The 15,654-nt window shown below is 47.9% G+C and overlaps 1 protein-coding gene across 4 annotated transcripts in view; it reads right to left on the bottom strand.

Annotated features, from left to right (window-relative positions):
- Positions 1 to 11,619, bottom strand: part of DCX (doublecortin) — a 76,429-nt gene extending 64,810 nt beyond the window's left edge. For 2 of the 4 annotated variants that reach the window (XM_064713074.1, XM_064713078.1), the window contains exons 1-2: positions 11,501 to 11,619; positions 9,614 to 10,004 (exon numbers count right to left, since the gene is read on the bottom strand). In XM_064713074.1, the coding sequence (XP_064569144.1) occupies positions 9,614 to 9,977 (364 nt within the window). In that variant the 5' untranslated portion in view covers positions 9,978 to 10,004; positions 11,501 to 11,619. Of the gene's footprint in view, positions 1 to 9,613; positions 10,200 to 10,853; positions 10,942 to 11,500 lie in introns of those variants that run through there. The other 2 variants (XM_064713076.1, XM_064713075.1) reach the window with 2 other exon arrangements.
- Positions 11,620 to 15,654: the final 4,035 nt, after the last annotated feature.

Genomic DNA, 15,654 nt, shown 5'->3' with positions numbered 1-15,654 from the left:
AGATGCATCTAAGCCTTCCAAGAGCTTCAAAACATCAAATTCATTTGACCACTTTGATTATTTTATAAATTTGCCAGTGTGCCCTTTATCTTTACAGACCTAGGTGCTACTTCAGTGTGCCATTCCCTGCCAAGAGGACATCAGCACTCATCCACAAAGTGCCTTCTGCATCATGCCTGAAGAATAATCAAAATCTTGTCCTGAACAGTCTCCACTAAAAGCAGCCTTGATAAATCTAGCAGGCATAACAAATATGCACTGTTGGAGCATCAGTGGTTTATTAGGGAACAGACCTAGTGGCAGCTGAGATTAAACACTGCACCAAATACCAGTCCTTGATTTACATGGCTGATACCAACCAAAAATACATTAAATCTGAATTTAGACATGGCAGAGAAGAGTTACAGGGTCTTTTTAGTAATTCCCAAAAAGCCCTTCCCTATCCCACCCAAAATTAGTTTCAGGCTTTGTCTGTAATTTATAGGATCCTATCTATCCAAGGTTTTAAAAGCACCTTAAAGGATTTGTAGGAGCTTCTTTTGGGCCTGCAAATCTGATGGATGCTGGAAGAGTTATTACTAGAATGAGACTGTAAACCAGTATCCCTAAGGGAATGTAGCTGTCTGGTCTGAAATGACTCAGGCTGCACTGAAAAAAAGTCACTCACTGCTGGAGGAAGAAGCTTTCGTCTCGCCATTAGATAAAATTTTAATAGGAACTGAAGGCATGACCTGTAGGATTTTAGAGTCTCTTCTGGTGTTTTCTTTGTCTGATCTTACAGAATTAAGTTTTTCATGTACTACAATACGTTTGAAATCAAAATACAGATTTAACTATTTTGAAAGATGATTTCTTTTAAAAAAGAAACTCCTTCTCGACCAGAAACAGATTGGCTGCATTTCCTTGTCTGTCCCTGACTGCACACTCCAAGGCTCAGACATCTTTGAAAAGTCTATCCCCAAAGCCAAGTCTGGCTTCCCACCCAGGGATCTCTAGGACAGGATTTGACATCCAGTTGGCAAAATATGGATTTCCAAACATCCCACTGATTTTCACGTGGCCCAGGCACGTAACAGGCCCAGGATAAAGTTCATATTGCAGCTCCTTCTGCTGACTAAACTGCACTTCTGATGGAGGCACCAGAACCCATGGTGAGACCACAACAGACACACAAAAACCAGATTTTAACAGGCTTATAACAGCACTCTGTGTATTTCTGTCCCTATTACTGACCAGGGTGTGATGCCACAAGCAGCCATAGAAAAGATGCAGGATTCTCACTTATTTTAACACCACCTTTGTACCTAATTTGCCACTGTGAAGCCCACTCATGGTGTTTGCATCACCAACTGCAGCTCTTCTCCATCAGGTGTGTAAAAATGACCAAAATCCTTGATCAACAGGAAGCAGATATTCTGTTTCCCCATCTAAAGATGGAATAGAAATACAGAGGAGAGCTGACAAGGTTTGTGACGAACACTCAGTTGGGCATTTTGTCAGCGGGTATACCCCAAACCAACAATAATCCCACCAGAAGGTTCTGTTGGCCTGAACAAACAGTAAAAATCTCTATTTGCTGACAGCAACACCCCTCAATAAACCAACCCTGCAGCCCTGCCCATAGCTGGAGCACCTTAATCCCCAACATTTTGTGAATCTGACTCAATAAAAACTCAAATATATCCCCCAGAGTACCACGCATTATACAAAACTCCCTCTGGGGATATCCTTTTCCAGAAGCTTTGAATACTTCAGATCTCTCTGATTAATAAGTGATAAGTTGTGGTTTATTCATCTGCTTCAGCCAAGGAGCACCTGGTGCAGAGCAGGCCCAGGCTTCTCTCCAGTTTCATGACTGGGAGAAGGGCAGCAAAGAGTCTGGAATGCTCCCAGGAATTAACCATCCTAAGAACATGAGCCCTGCCAAGCCCATAATCCCCGGGCAGCAGAGCCCTCCTAAGTGTGCTCAGCAGAACTGTGCATTATCCTCTGAGAAAAAGGATTTCTCTGTTTAAATGCAGCACTAAGAATTAGTGATTTGAGTGCTGCTGTCACCCCAGCTTCCCTGTGCCAGCTCCTGACCTCACATTCACCTCTGCTTCCCCACCTGAAAAACAGAAATAAACTATCAGCCGCTGAAGTGTGGCAAGGCTTGGCTTTCATCTGCATTTGACCTTCATCTGTATTATTTTCACAGTGAAAGAAAGTGCACATTTGCACTGTGTTCTGTAGATACCTGAGGTTCTGGAGCATATTTTAAAAATAAGTTGCGTATTTTAAAGTAAGCAGAAGAGATTCTTGATGTGTCTGGTACAGTACCATTACTCTTAATTCCAGCTGAGTCCTTTTGAGCTGCTCACAGCTGTAAAACACATATTTGTGTATATTTGTAAAACACATATTTGCCATTTGTGAATTTACACCACTGTACACCAAAGGGAACAGTGGCATGAAGGCAGAGCTCTTGTGATCCTGGGCAGCTGTGCAGATCCACACACAGCCTCTCCAGCTGTGCCCACACTCACAAGTGCAAAATGGAATCTGCTCTTTCTCCCTTTGTCCCACTGAACCCAAACTCCAGCAAATAAAATCCGTGCTGTATTCAATTCTAAAACTGGAGACAAATTTCTTTGGAGAGACACTCCAGAGGAGCAGTTCAGAGCAGCAGCTCTTCTCAGCATCATCTCTGCAGTCACAGCAGCACAGCTCCAGGGAAGAGGAGCTTTTCTTCCCTTCCTCCCTGACCTAAGGATGTGACCTGAAGCTTTAACTTCATTTAAAAACCACTTCAACTAATGTCTTCCCTAACTCAGTTTATGACCCTCAAACAGCAGCAAAATCATCATTCAAGTCCCTCAGTGAGGCACATGCATTTTCCAGCTAGGAACACACTTCCCACACTGTATTTCACATCCCACAGTGGAATTTTACCCAAGCCTTACCATGGTGGCAGCAGGATTGAGCAAGCATGGGCTGGAGACCTGTGAACTTTGCAGCTTTGAACTGCACAATGTGGCCAGGAGATAATAAAGAAGAGAAATCTTAAAGGGAATAGATACCATGGAGGGAGGAGTGGGCTCTCTGTGGGTTTCTGTGCCACATCTGTCTGAGCTAAGCCTGTAATGAGAAGTCAAGGTGTACAACTGTGCCAGGCACAGAAATGTGACTGACAGACACAGCATGAGAGCAGAAGATGTGCTCAGCATAACAGAAGGGATGGGAAGGGGATGTGAGATCTTGTCACGAGCAAAAGAAACAGCTCCAAGAAGAACATTGCTCCGCAGCCCTAAGCACAAAAATCTGTGCACAAATATTTTCAGGAGCACGTCTTGAGCCAGCAAGCAGCTGTGCAGAAATCCCACTGCAAGCCATGAGAAGGTACAATGGACAGCCAGGTCATTAATTCCAAACAAACCCCAAAAAGGCAGCCCCAAAGAGACACATTCATGCACTGGGGCTGGGGAGCATCACCCTGACAAAATCCCTGGTGCCAAGGACAGTGTTGGTTCAGTGCAGGGCCAGCTCAGAGCATGAAGTCCTTTTTACACTGCAGAGCCAGAGCCCACAGGGGGATGAGCATTGTCACCATGCCAGGCTACTCCAGACGTGTCACGATTCCTATGGTGCCACCAAAGCAGCCAAGGCATTTCCTCAGTGCTCCTGCCTGCCCTCAGCAATGGCTGGGCTGGCTGCAGACCTCAGAGATGCTGGCATGACCATCATATTTGCCATTTGAAGGCAGGCTTGTATCACACAGAACTACTCCAAGTGCATGACACATCCCAGTGGTACCAACCTGATGGAGGCACAAGGAGATTATTCAGCTCCTAAAGAAGGGATGATCTCAGCAAAGATAAGGTTTGCCTTGGAGAAGGTTTCTTAGAAAAACCCTAAGCTCCAGATGAGTGCTAATCCTCCAACCCTCTTAGATCAGCTCCCTGTGACAATACCAAAAATGACAGGCTGTGCTTTCAGGAAAAGTTATCCTTCCTCAGCATGCACCAGCAACTTTCCAAGGATAATGAACTGTGGGCAGAAGTCTTTTGAGAAAAATCAGGAAAGCTGGATTGAGGCCATTTTGAATGCCTAAGTGTTAACAGTTATTCCAGGAACAGTCTCTGTGGGCAGCAGTCAATTATTCTGGCTGTTAGATCTGCAGTTGCAAAGTTGAGAATGTGCTACTGTGCCCAGCTTTTGTGTTTCATGGAATTTACCAGGGCTGCAGCAGGAATTAAGTGGTCTTAACACCTTACAGAGTTCATTCCATGTGGTGTTGGAGGAGGCCTTGAGTTTCAAATGCATGAACTTGCTGCTGCTTCATGAGTTAAAAAGACCTACTACAGTTAGAAAGGCCTATTCCAGTTGGAAAGGCCTACTCCAGTTAGAAAGGCCTACTCCAGTTAGAAAGGCCTACTCCAGTTAGAAAGGCCTACTCCAGTTAGAAAGGCCTACTCCAGTTAGAAAGGCCTACTCCAGCATGGCAAAATGAGCCCTGGAAGAGCTCCCTTCCCTTGGCTCCTCCATGAACAGAAGCACCTCTTGTTCTGCTGGAGAAGTGGAAGAAATGCCTGATTAGAAATCACCTTCAGAACCACAAGATGCCCCTAAAGAATTTTGGGCCCACATCAGTCCTGGCTGCACCTAGCTGGGGTGAGCAAGCAAATAAAACAGAGCCCCATGGAGAAATGTTGTTCTGTGGGATGTAATTAGCTGAGCTATCAGGCCAACAGACACCCACAGAAAACAATTCCACAGGTTACCAAGGTTTCAGTATGTATGAAACTGCAGGAACTTCACTTTTCCAGGCAAACTGGAACACACACATTGGGTGGAGGTTCCAGGATGTTTCCTATAAACCCCTCAGTCCCAGCACACACCAGACTCCTCAGTTCCAGGGTGGAGCCCCTCCTATGATTACTTTAAATGCTCCTGGACAAGATTATGGAAAATATTCCCAAGGGCATGACAGGATACAAAAAGCTTGGAATCACTTTGTGGAATATCTCACACAGCCCAAGAACATTTGCAATAAAACCACACTGAGCAAAACAAATCCTACTCAGCTTTTTCTAGAGTTTGGTTTGAAACAAAGGCAAATTTCAAAAGCAGCCCAGGACAGGGCATAAAATCCACCTTGGGATGTGCCTTGCCTTCCCTCCCAGGTTGTGCCTCACTCTCCATTTCATTATGTCAAGAAGCTGAATATGGGAAAGCAGCAAAATTATGGAGAGGGCTGAAAGAAACCTTTTGTCCCACAAAGAATTCATTTATGGGACAATGGGGACTGGAACAAGTGGCCAAGAGCAGCATTTCCTAAGCCACCTTTGCTGCTGAAGTCAATGCACAACATCAGCTTCCACCCCTACCCAGCCCTCCATTCAAGGACAAAAAATAATCAGAGCTGAGGTGGGGCAACTTCTCATCACATGAAATCTTCAAGAAGAGGCTCAAAATGAACAAAACCACCACATCCAAATACCAAAGGAGCTAAATTTCAGCTGAAACTTGGATGAAAAATGTGAATTGCTCTATGATCATCATGAGAAAGGCTGCAAAGGATAGCACATGATTATTTTAGCATCTTTCATATGCAAGTTTGATCACAGCACAAGGCACAGAATTATCAGTTACAAGTGACTCACCAGTAAATGCAGATCTATAAATCAACTTCCCAAAGCCCTGGCCACTGGAACCACTTCCATATGAAGGGGAATAAAGCCCACATGGTGCTCTTTTCCAAAAAATTCATCTGCCACCATAAATAGCAGCACCTTGGGCCAACATCCACTCCTGACCCAGCCAAGGCAGTGGGACGTGAGTGGAAGGATGAGCTGGAACAGGATTTGCCTTGCACTTGACCAGCACAGAAGTTAAGGAGGAATGCAGCTCTAAGCAACATCAGCAGGTGCATTCTTTATTTATATTAAAGCTTATTATTATTAATAATTATTATTATAGCTTATTATTTATTTCTATTAAAGCTGAATGCTGAAAGTAGGAAGTCAGGATTGAGACAATGCCTTCAGTGATGGAAGATGGCTGCTAGGACTGAAAAGGGGAAGAAAAAATGATCAGGTGAGAGGATTATGAGAGAAGGTCACTGGGAGCTGAGACAGATCCCTGGAAAAGAATGGAAAAAGCAACCTGTGACCAGTGAGGGAGAACTCAGGTGACAGAAAAAGGCACCTGTGTGACAGAGCTCTGAGGGCTTCCAATATGTGAGATGTTAGGGTGCAGCACAGGAAAGGACCAAGAGGCTCAGCCCAACAGATGGAAGGAATGTGAAAAAAAAGTGTGGAAAACTTCACTTGTTCTCATTATGGGAGTAACCTTGAGTGCCAGGGAAGAACTCTGGGTCTAGAGAACAAAGGGTGATTCCAAGCCCCAGTTAATTAGCAGCACACCACATGGTTTTTGTTCACCTGAAATGTCTGTCTCTAGATATTGGTGCTGTGCAATATCATTCTCTACCCTTCAGAAGTACACTCAGGCTACACTATGTAAGTACATTTTTCAATCAGAAGTAATCAGGTGAACATGATGTGAAATATTGTCAGTAATTCACAAGTTTTTTCCATCAAACCACTGAGATGAGCGTCTTTGATGACTTTTCCTAGATTCTACTTGTTTATTGGAAATTACAATGATAAATTAGCCCCATTATAGCAACAAGCACTGGTTTGGTTACCCTCAGTCTCCAAACAGAAAGCCAATTTATAAAGCAGACATGCCCTGGCTGTGTGTGCACTCTTCTTGTGTGTCACAGCAGAATTACTCCCAAATTCTGGGTTTCATGCAGGTATTTGGTATTTTGGCACACAGGTATTTTGTACACAGCTATGCAAACACCCAAGCTGAGGGCAGAGTTCACCACAAGGGCTGGTTATACCCACAGTGTTGTAAATTGCTTTTCTGCAACAGCAGTGTAGGTCACCCCTAGAAATATGGGATCAATAACAGCGTGCAGACCTACTCTGGCATGGTCAAAAATGGATTCCTTTGTCTTCACTCTGCTCAGGTTTTATTTTCCTAGATGATGCTCTGCTGAGCACACAGCCACACAGACAGTCCCATTTTGGTTTTAGTGCCTCTTCTTCAGTGCTGTTTTGGCAGAACAAAGCCAGAACCCAAATGCCAGCATCTCCTGTCTGTACCTCAACCAGCAAAATGTATTTTTACGAAGGATGTACCTCCTTACCTGCAGCAAAACTCATTTAAAGGAGGTATAACTAAAGCTTTCTTAACTGACAAAAAGCAGGGTGAGTATAAGAGTGTAAAAAGAGAATAAAGAACTGCATTTTCTCCTGGAGTTATTTCTGAACATTTGCATAAAACCTATGACAAGCAGGACTGAGAGCTGCCATTAGAGAAAGGCTGTGGCCATATTAAGAGACCAGAATGAAACATGGCAGAATCTCTAAAATTAAGAGAGGCCACACCTCCATTCGACAGCTGTAAATGGGCTGAGAATAACTCCACCAGGAAGCATCGCAGCTCTGAAAGGCGGCGATTTCTTCCCAGGAAAACTCCTCTATGGAAACCAAGATTTATTCCACGTCCTTGTCCCTGAGAAGTATTTTTGGGAGATGAGTATCCTGCCTGACAGGGAAGGAATGAGAGGGAGAGCTGCTTTAGTCAAGGTCACACAATGACTCGCAGCGAGGCTGCCCCTGCAGTTCGTGCCTCACATCCATTGTCTTTCGCTAAAGGCAAAAGCCTCGTGGATTTTTTGGTAGTTACCAAACTGGCCAGAGATGTCTGCTTGGGAGAAAAACACCAAGGAAAAGGGAAGAGCACCTCCCCTCCTGCAACAGGATATTCCAGGTCCGAACAAAGAATGGATGGATTGCTCGGGGAGGAGAAAAGCAGCGTGGCTGTGGTGCCCTCTGTCCACCCCACTGTGCTCTGGCAGAGCTGCCCTCGGGCAGGATGCACTGCCCATCCATCCCTGCAATGCCATCCCAGGGCTGTGCTGACCTGCCGGGAAATCAGCGAGCAGGGCAGCACCCAGGGCTGGCAGCTGAGCAAACCTTCCCCCAGGGCAGGTTTCCGAGCAGCATCGATTTAGGCTCATCCCTCACCCCCCAGAGCAGCAGGCACAGCCACAGCCCCTGGGGACACGGGGACACCTCGGCCCTGCCCCGAGCACCCCCAGGATGCTCCAGAGCCAGCGCAGCGACCGCTCCCCAAAGGCAGCGAGGCGCTCCCTTCCTCACAGCCCTGCAGCGCATGAACTCCCTGTGCTCTCTGTGCACATCATCCCCCAGACCCCCTTACAGAACCCCTTACAGACAGCCCCGCACACCTCCACACCCCCTGAGCACGAACCAGCGCAAAGAAACCCCCATAGCTCCCCGTAATTCACCCTCCTCACAGCCGCACGCATAAACCCCAAAATTCACGGATCGCAGCCTGTCCAAAACGCCCTTCTCTATTCACGAGCCTCGCTCGTTAAATTCCCTCCCTGATCAGGCTGTGTGAACTCCCAACACATCCCTGCATAGCTCCCCAAACAGAGATCCCCGCACCCTCCCAACATCCCTCGCACCCCAGCACCCCTCTCCACACCCCCAGCTGCCCGCCCAGCCCATCCTACACCCCTGAGCACACACATTGTGGGCACCATACCCCAAAAACCCTACACGGAGCACACAAACCCTTCCCACACTCCCTCACACCGTGCGTGCCATACCCCAAACCCTACACAGAGCACACAAACCCTTCCCACACTCCCTCACACCGTGTGTGCCATACCCCAAACCCTACACAGAGCACACAAACCCTTCCCAGCCCATCCCACACCCCTGAGCACACACATCGTGTGTGCCATACCCAAAAATCCTATACAGAGAGCACAAACCCTTCCCACGCCCCTGTGCACTCTCACACCGTGTGTGATATACCCCAAAAACCCTACACGGAGCACAGAAACCCTTCCCAGCCCATCCCGCACTCAGGAACACCTCAGCCCCTCTTCCCTTTCCATTCATCCCCACCCACCCCACTGGGAAACCCAGCCGGGCTCACCCCAGCCCGGACAGACGTGGGGACACCCTGAGGCAGCCCCCGAGGCACGGACACGGACACACGGACACGGCCAGGAGCCAGACACATGGACACGGCTGTGAGCCGGACACACGGACACGGTCAGGACACACAGACACAGCTAGGAGCCGGACACGGCCAGAGGCCAGATACATGGACACGGCCAGCAGCCAGACACACAGACACGGCCAGCAGCCGGACACATGGACACGGCCACGAACTGGACACACCCCTCCATCCGCGAGCCAGACACACGGACACGGCCAGCAGCCAGACACGCCCCTCCGGCCACGAGCCGGACACACAGACACGGCCAGGAACTGGACACACGGACACGGCCAGGACACACAGACACGGCCGTGAGCCGGACACGCCCCTCCACCCGCACACCTGCAGGCTCTGGGGACCCTGCGGGGGTGGCCCCAGCCCCGGGCGGACACAGCGGGGCTCAGCACCCCCAGAGCCGGAGCAAGGTGACCTTGCGGGCAGCCCCGAGTGCTGCAGCCCCCTCCCCATCCCTCCCTCCTCCTCCTCACTGCACCAAGGGATGCTGATGGATGCTCGTTACCTTCCTCCAGCTCGTCCATGCTGCCGATCTTCCTGGAGCCATCGATGGTGTAAATGTAGCGCACGCCCTGGGGCAGGTTGATGTTGTCGGACAGGGAGCGGGTCAGGTCCGCCAGGAGGGCATCAAAACTTCGGAAGCGGTCGGAGGACACGGCGTATACAATCCCCTTGAAGTAGCGGTCCCCGTTGCGATAGAAACGAACCTTCTTGGCTTTCTTCTCGTTACTGAGCGCCTGTAAGGTCCGGGTTCTGTAGAAGCTACAGTGAGCGCTGTGAGTGGGGCTGGGCAAGCCGTTCATCCGTGTGCCTCGCATGTTTCTGGACGCCTTGTCTCGTTCGTCAAAGTGTCCAAAATCAAGTTCCATAGTTTGGTGAGCCCTAAAGATCTGAAGCTGAAGGGTAGGAAGGAGATGGGGAGAGAAGGAGGGCAAAGGGACGGGTTAGAGCCGCGATCCGGAGAGCAAAACCACGCTAAGGCTGTGCCTGGAGCAGGACAGATGCATTTGGGAAGCGCCCCCTCCCCTGACCCAGATTTGTATCGATTCTGGGGACTGAGAGTAGGAGGGGACCTCGCATTCTGAAAGGGATCCAACTACTGGGGGCAGGGAGCACGCTTCCAGAGAGCTGCCTGCTCCTCCTGCACCTGGGAGTTTTCAAAGTGCAACAAATTGGGACTTGGGGCCAAAGGGATACATGGCAATCACAACTCAGCCCCAAAAAACTCATCCGAACACCAGTTGGCAATGAATTAAACCTCTGAGCCCTGTGAGGTTTCCTTTGGCAACAGAAAACAAGGAGATCCCAGTAAGTCAGCCCTTCAATCTGTCGAATCACGGAAGGACCCAGAGCATCTGAATGTTTAACATTAGAATAAACTGGCATTTATGAAAGAATGGTCGCAGGGGAATAAGCAGTTTCTTTGTGACAGCCTGTTCAATAAGGGTTAGCAATGAGATCCAGCCCACCCTTCCCCCTATCCGCAGCCCCCTCCTAGCCCATCAATCAATTCCCAGGACCAGCCTACATCTCCAAGAAGAAATGACTGCAAAGAAAAAATCTGTCATTGAAACGCAGCCTCGGTAAGCTCTTTTCAGCCCGAGCCTCCTCTGAATTGCATTTTCGCTCCCCTTTAATGAGGAGGAGAAAATAAAGGGGCTATTTCCACCCCCCGCTCGCAGCCCTAAGTGATTTAATAGCTGGAAGTGCCCGTACCCCAGGGACACGCCAACCCTGCTCCTCACCTTTCATTGTTCTGAGCACTGCAAAGCCCAGGCTGGAGCTGACACCCAGCGAGCAGGAATTCTGCACTGTCTCTAGTTTATGCTCGAGAACAACCTTTCCCCTGCACCAAACCCCAGCACAAAAGGAGAAGGAACCCCCCTCCCAACAACGCTGCAATCGAGACCCTTCCTCTCCCCAGCGGCACCAGGCACATGCACCTCTTGTATGCATTTCTCACGTTAACACAGGGCTGAAAGGGGATTTACAGCGCTCGGCAGCCAGGTACAAACCCAGGAAAAGCTGTTGCTATCTCATCCCCGCCCTTTACACTCGCCGGAATGAAGCTCCTTCCCTGTATTTCACAATGTCAGCGTGACCCATGCGAGAAAAAATCATTGTCCCCAGGCTGCAGGGAGGCAGATGACAATGCAGGCATTGCACACAGAAACCCCGAGTTGGGAACGTTCCCCCCACGATGCCAGCCGGGGTAGGTTCAGCCTGGTGTCATGCACTGAACAATGAAACAGCCGAGCAACTTCGGGAATGAATCAGAGGATGCCGGGGTTTTGATTTTAAAATGAGCTGCAGATGCTGTAAAGCAGCAAGAAAAGATTCCTCCTTTCTGTTACTTTTCTGCATGCAAGTCACTCAGGAAAGCTCTACTCACCGGTTTTCAGCGTGCAGGGTGGAGATGCTCAGAGAAAGAAAACCAGGCTCACTCTGCCTTTGTTGTCTGAGCTCCAAGCAAGAAATTCCTGCCAGGGTGGATGAGACGCCTCCTAGGTCCTAGTGCCTTGTTCCATCCCCTCACCGTAACTTTGCCTCAGTGATTCTCACTCTCACCATCAGCTGGCTGCTCACAGGCTGTGCTTGAGGGGAAAACGAGGTGCTGATTCCAGCTCTAGAGAGGTCAGCAAATCGGTGAACAAAAGGTTTAGAGGGGCACGCTTGGGGGTGGTGTTTGGAAGGATGCAAATTTCCCCTTGAATCCAGTTGTACCAAGAAATCATCTGGCTCAGCAGAAAAAAAAAAGGAAAAAAAAAGAAAAAAGGAAAAAAAGCCAGGATAATTGCCCCAATCCTACAGGATTAGCAGTACAAGGGGGGTCACAGTCACAATCCCACAGTGTGGCACAGTGCTGGCACAAGACTCCTGTGCATTAGGAAGGCAAATGAGAAAATCTCTGACCAGTGGAACTGGGCACAGTCCTGCTCCTGTGCTGGTTTTACACAGCATCTGTGGTTTACACTGGCAAGCAGAAAGGGAGAATTCACTTGGTGGTTCTGCATGAGGTGCCCCTGAATACTTTTCCTCTGTTAACATTGGACACAAGCCAAAGCCAGAGTGCTGAATCCCAGTTCATTCAAATCCCCAGGGGCTTCGGGATGGAGTCATCCAGCACAAGCCAAACCCAGCAGATCCAGCGTGGCTCATATCCCACTGTAAGAGAAGTTTATTTTCTGATTCCATTACAGGAGGAGCCAGCTGTTAAAAAATTGCACTGAGCTCTTTCACTTTGACAGCAAAATCTTTCACCTGCTTTCTGGGTGGAGATTCCTGTGCTGCAGCACCACTAACCCTGCTCCTAACCCCACTGGTGCTGGCCTCATCTTTACATTAGAAAAGAATGGGATTTGGAAATGGGAGAGTTTTCCCATCTGTAGAAGGAAACCTTTCCTAACAACACTGCGTCTGTTTCGAGTGAAAACATCAGATGTTGTCATTTTGGCACATCACAGCAGTATCACATTTACACAGAAGGAGTTGGTATTTATTCCAGCTTTGTCTGCCCTGTGCATGATAGTCCAGGCAACACTGACACAAACCCACTGAGAGCTCCTCTCTGTCTGCCAGCAACTTTCACACATGACATTTGTAAAGAGTTTCTTATTCCCTGAAACCAGCCTTTTATTCAAAGGCTCCCACACATCCTCTGCTGGGGCTTTTGGCTGCTCCCTTGTGTGCGTGGTCAGATCACTGCAGAGGAGACAGAGCTGCTCTCCTCCCCCAGGAATCAGCCCTTGAGAGGAAGAACAGGGTCTGTCCTCTCCAGGGTACATTTCAGTAAGGGGTATGTGGGACTTCAAACCTTGTCCTTCCCATTTGGTCCTATTTTCTGAATTAGATAATTCCTGGCTGCTCATCACCATGAACTTAATCTGTCCAGAATTAACAATTCTTTCCTTTAACACAATACTGCTGTAAATATAAATCTGCCTGTGCTTTAAAAAGTTGCCAAAAATATAAATCATTCAGCATGTGCCAAGTACAGCAGCAGCAAGAATAGAGGAAAGGAGAGTCTTCATTCAGCCTTCAGTGGCACACACAGCTTTGACAGAGAAGAGGAAGATTTTTGTGATGATGGCTCAGGATCCAGGTACAACACCAAAGTAACCAGGCAGGATGATGCAGACCCAGGTGGAATTTTACCATAATGTGCCAATTCCCCAAATTTGACTTGTGAGGGAAGTTCTGAGGGGAGAAAAGGGTGCCACGCACCATTGACAGATGGATCTTCTTTCTGCACCCCAGCCCATAACTGCTGTGAGATGAGTGTGTCTGCATGGACACCTCTGCTCAGGACAGGGACGGGAGCTTTTTGAAGCACAGGCACTTCCTTTGAAAAGCATTTTAAACTAATTACTCCAACAAGAGAACTGGGATTTGTCCCTGAGCAAAGGATAAGGTTTCTACAGCAAATCATGGTAACGTTCATCTTGAATAAAACCTCGAGTTCCTCCTGAACAGCCCCTAGTGTTCCAGAACACCTCCTTTAATCCCTCCACAAGACCAGGAGGATCTCACAAGCCAGAGCACCATCAGAGGTGAAGAGCCCTGGAGCCAGACTGATTTCACATTTCCCCAGTGAAATCACACCATATTTGCTTCTCTCCAAGTGAGAACAGAATCACCTCAGACCACAGACATCAGCCCAGAAATCAGCAGCAGTTCCTTGAGGAAAGCAAGGGCCTGCTCCTGACTTCGCTTCTTCTTCAGAGCTTCTTCCCTGGCCTTAAGGAATTAATGACAGTCAAAACATATTTACATCAGAAGAGACTCACCCTCTGAGACATCACACTCTAAACAATTTTAGGCAGCGTGAGTGATTGAGAATTGGAAAGAAAATTCCACGTCCCATCAATAATTTCATCCAGCTGCAAAGGAAAGATAAATTTAGCTCTTCCCATTAAATTATCTACTTCAAATCAGGTGAATCATCTTTCCTCCAGGAAGGTAATATTTAGACTTTTGCCTGTGTCACTAAATCCGTATAAATACATGTTTGTTGACATTGCTGAGCAACTGTGACACTTTGGAAAGGGACAGACTGCAGGTGACAGGGGTTGTGTGATGCTGTGTGCCAGCTTCTTCACATACACCTAGAAAATCCAGGTTTTAGCATCACTAGGAGCTGCAGTCTCAAATACTCTGTGTCTGTGTTGCTTTGCTATGCAACTTCCTGACTTGTATAAAAATTGCCTCTGATGGCACAGCACGTTGTCTGAACAGGAAATAAGGTAGGGTGATAAGCAGCCAAGGTCTGACTGTACCATAGAAATACAGAAAAATCAAATAATCTCTGGGTTTGAAGGAAGTCTTAGATCGCCATCTCCATGTCAGTCTATTTGGAATGTTTAGTTACATGTCTTACTTTAACCTCTGTGGTTCTGGACAGTTTGGAAATTGTCATCCCTGATCACTGCTGTCCAAGCTCTGCTTGATGTAACTTAAACACCAAAATTCTCTGAAATGACAAATTGTTATTTCAGGGGTCTGACAAGGGTGCCAAGGCACTCACAGCTGAAATCCCATCAGGGCAGTGCCTCAATCTCAACCCTGTAGAGCAACATCCTTCAAATCTGAATCTTCAAAAGAGCTGAGAGCTCATCAGAGAGTTATCCTATATCAGGATATAAAGTTCCTCCTACAGAATACTACAAGCTAACGAGCAATGGGGACTTGGCAGACTTTCACCACATAACATTTGTTTCCTTTGGAGATTTATTTTTATAGGGACCACACACACATCTGAAAGGCTTTTTAATACCAAAGCTGGAGAGCCAAAGTCAGCCCAGGCACTGGGGAGAGGAGGGTGGATGGAGGGTCACCTCCAGAGCAGCTGCCCCTCTGCAAGCCTTGGAAACATCTGCAGGGGCTGCTCAGAAATTGAGGTTGAAGGACTGAACCCTTCAACCACTGCAACCTCCAGGAAGAGCAGAGAAAGAGTTTGCAGTGTGAGAAGGAGGAGAGGGTGGAAGAAGCAGCTGGGCTCTGAGGTCACCTTGGTGTGGGAGTATTCAGCAGTGCTCACAGCAGCAGTGTCCCCTGGGTGGGAGCTGCCACTCCTCCACACCCCACAGGCTGTGCTGAGGAAAAGCATTTTAAACTAATTACAGGGGGCATGGCAGCCCCACACCCCTGGTGTCGCAGACATCTTTTCATGAAAATCCTTTCCTTAGGATTTTTTCCTCCTGAGAAGCTGAGAGGCCTCAGGAACAAAATGTAAACATTGATTATCTGCTGCTGTGGAATGCAACAGGTGCATCTGTGATTGGCCCATGTTGGATGTTTCCAATTAATGGCCAGTCACAGTCAGCTGGCTCAGACAGAAAGTCTGAGACACAAGCCTTTGTTATCATTCTTTCCTTTCTATTCTTAGCTTAGCCAGCCTTCTGAGATGAAACCTTTTCTTCTAATCTTTTAGTATAGTTTTAATGTAATATATATCATAAAATAATAAATCAAGCCTTCTGAAACATGGAGTCAGATCTCTGTCTCTTCCTTCAACATAAGACCCCTGTGAACCCCATCACACCCCTG

Source organism: Zonotrichia leucophrys, chromosome 4A, assembly GCF_028769735.1.
Source record: "Zonotrichia leucophrys gambelii isolate GWCS_2022_RI chromosome 4A, RI_Zleu_2.0, whole genome shotgun sequence".
Taxonomy (NCBI): domain Eukaryota; kingdom Metazoa; phylum Chordata; class Aves; order Passeriformes; family Passerellidae; genus Zonotrichia; species Zonotrichia leucophrys.
The sequence above is the reverse complement of the archived record's forward strand: the minus strand, read 5'-3'. Positions and strand labels throughout refer to the sequence as shown.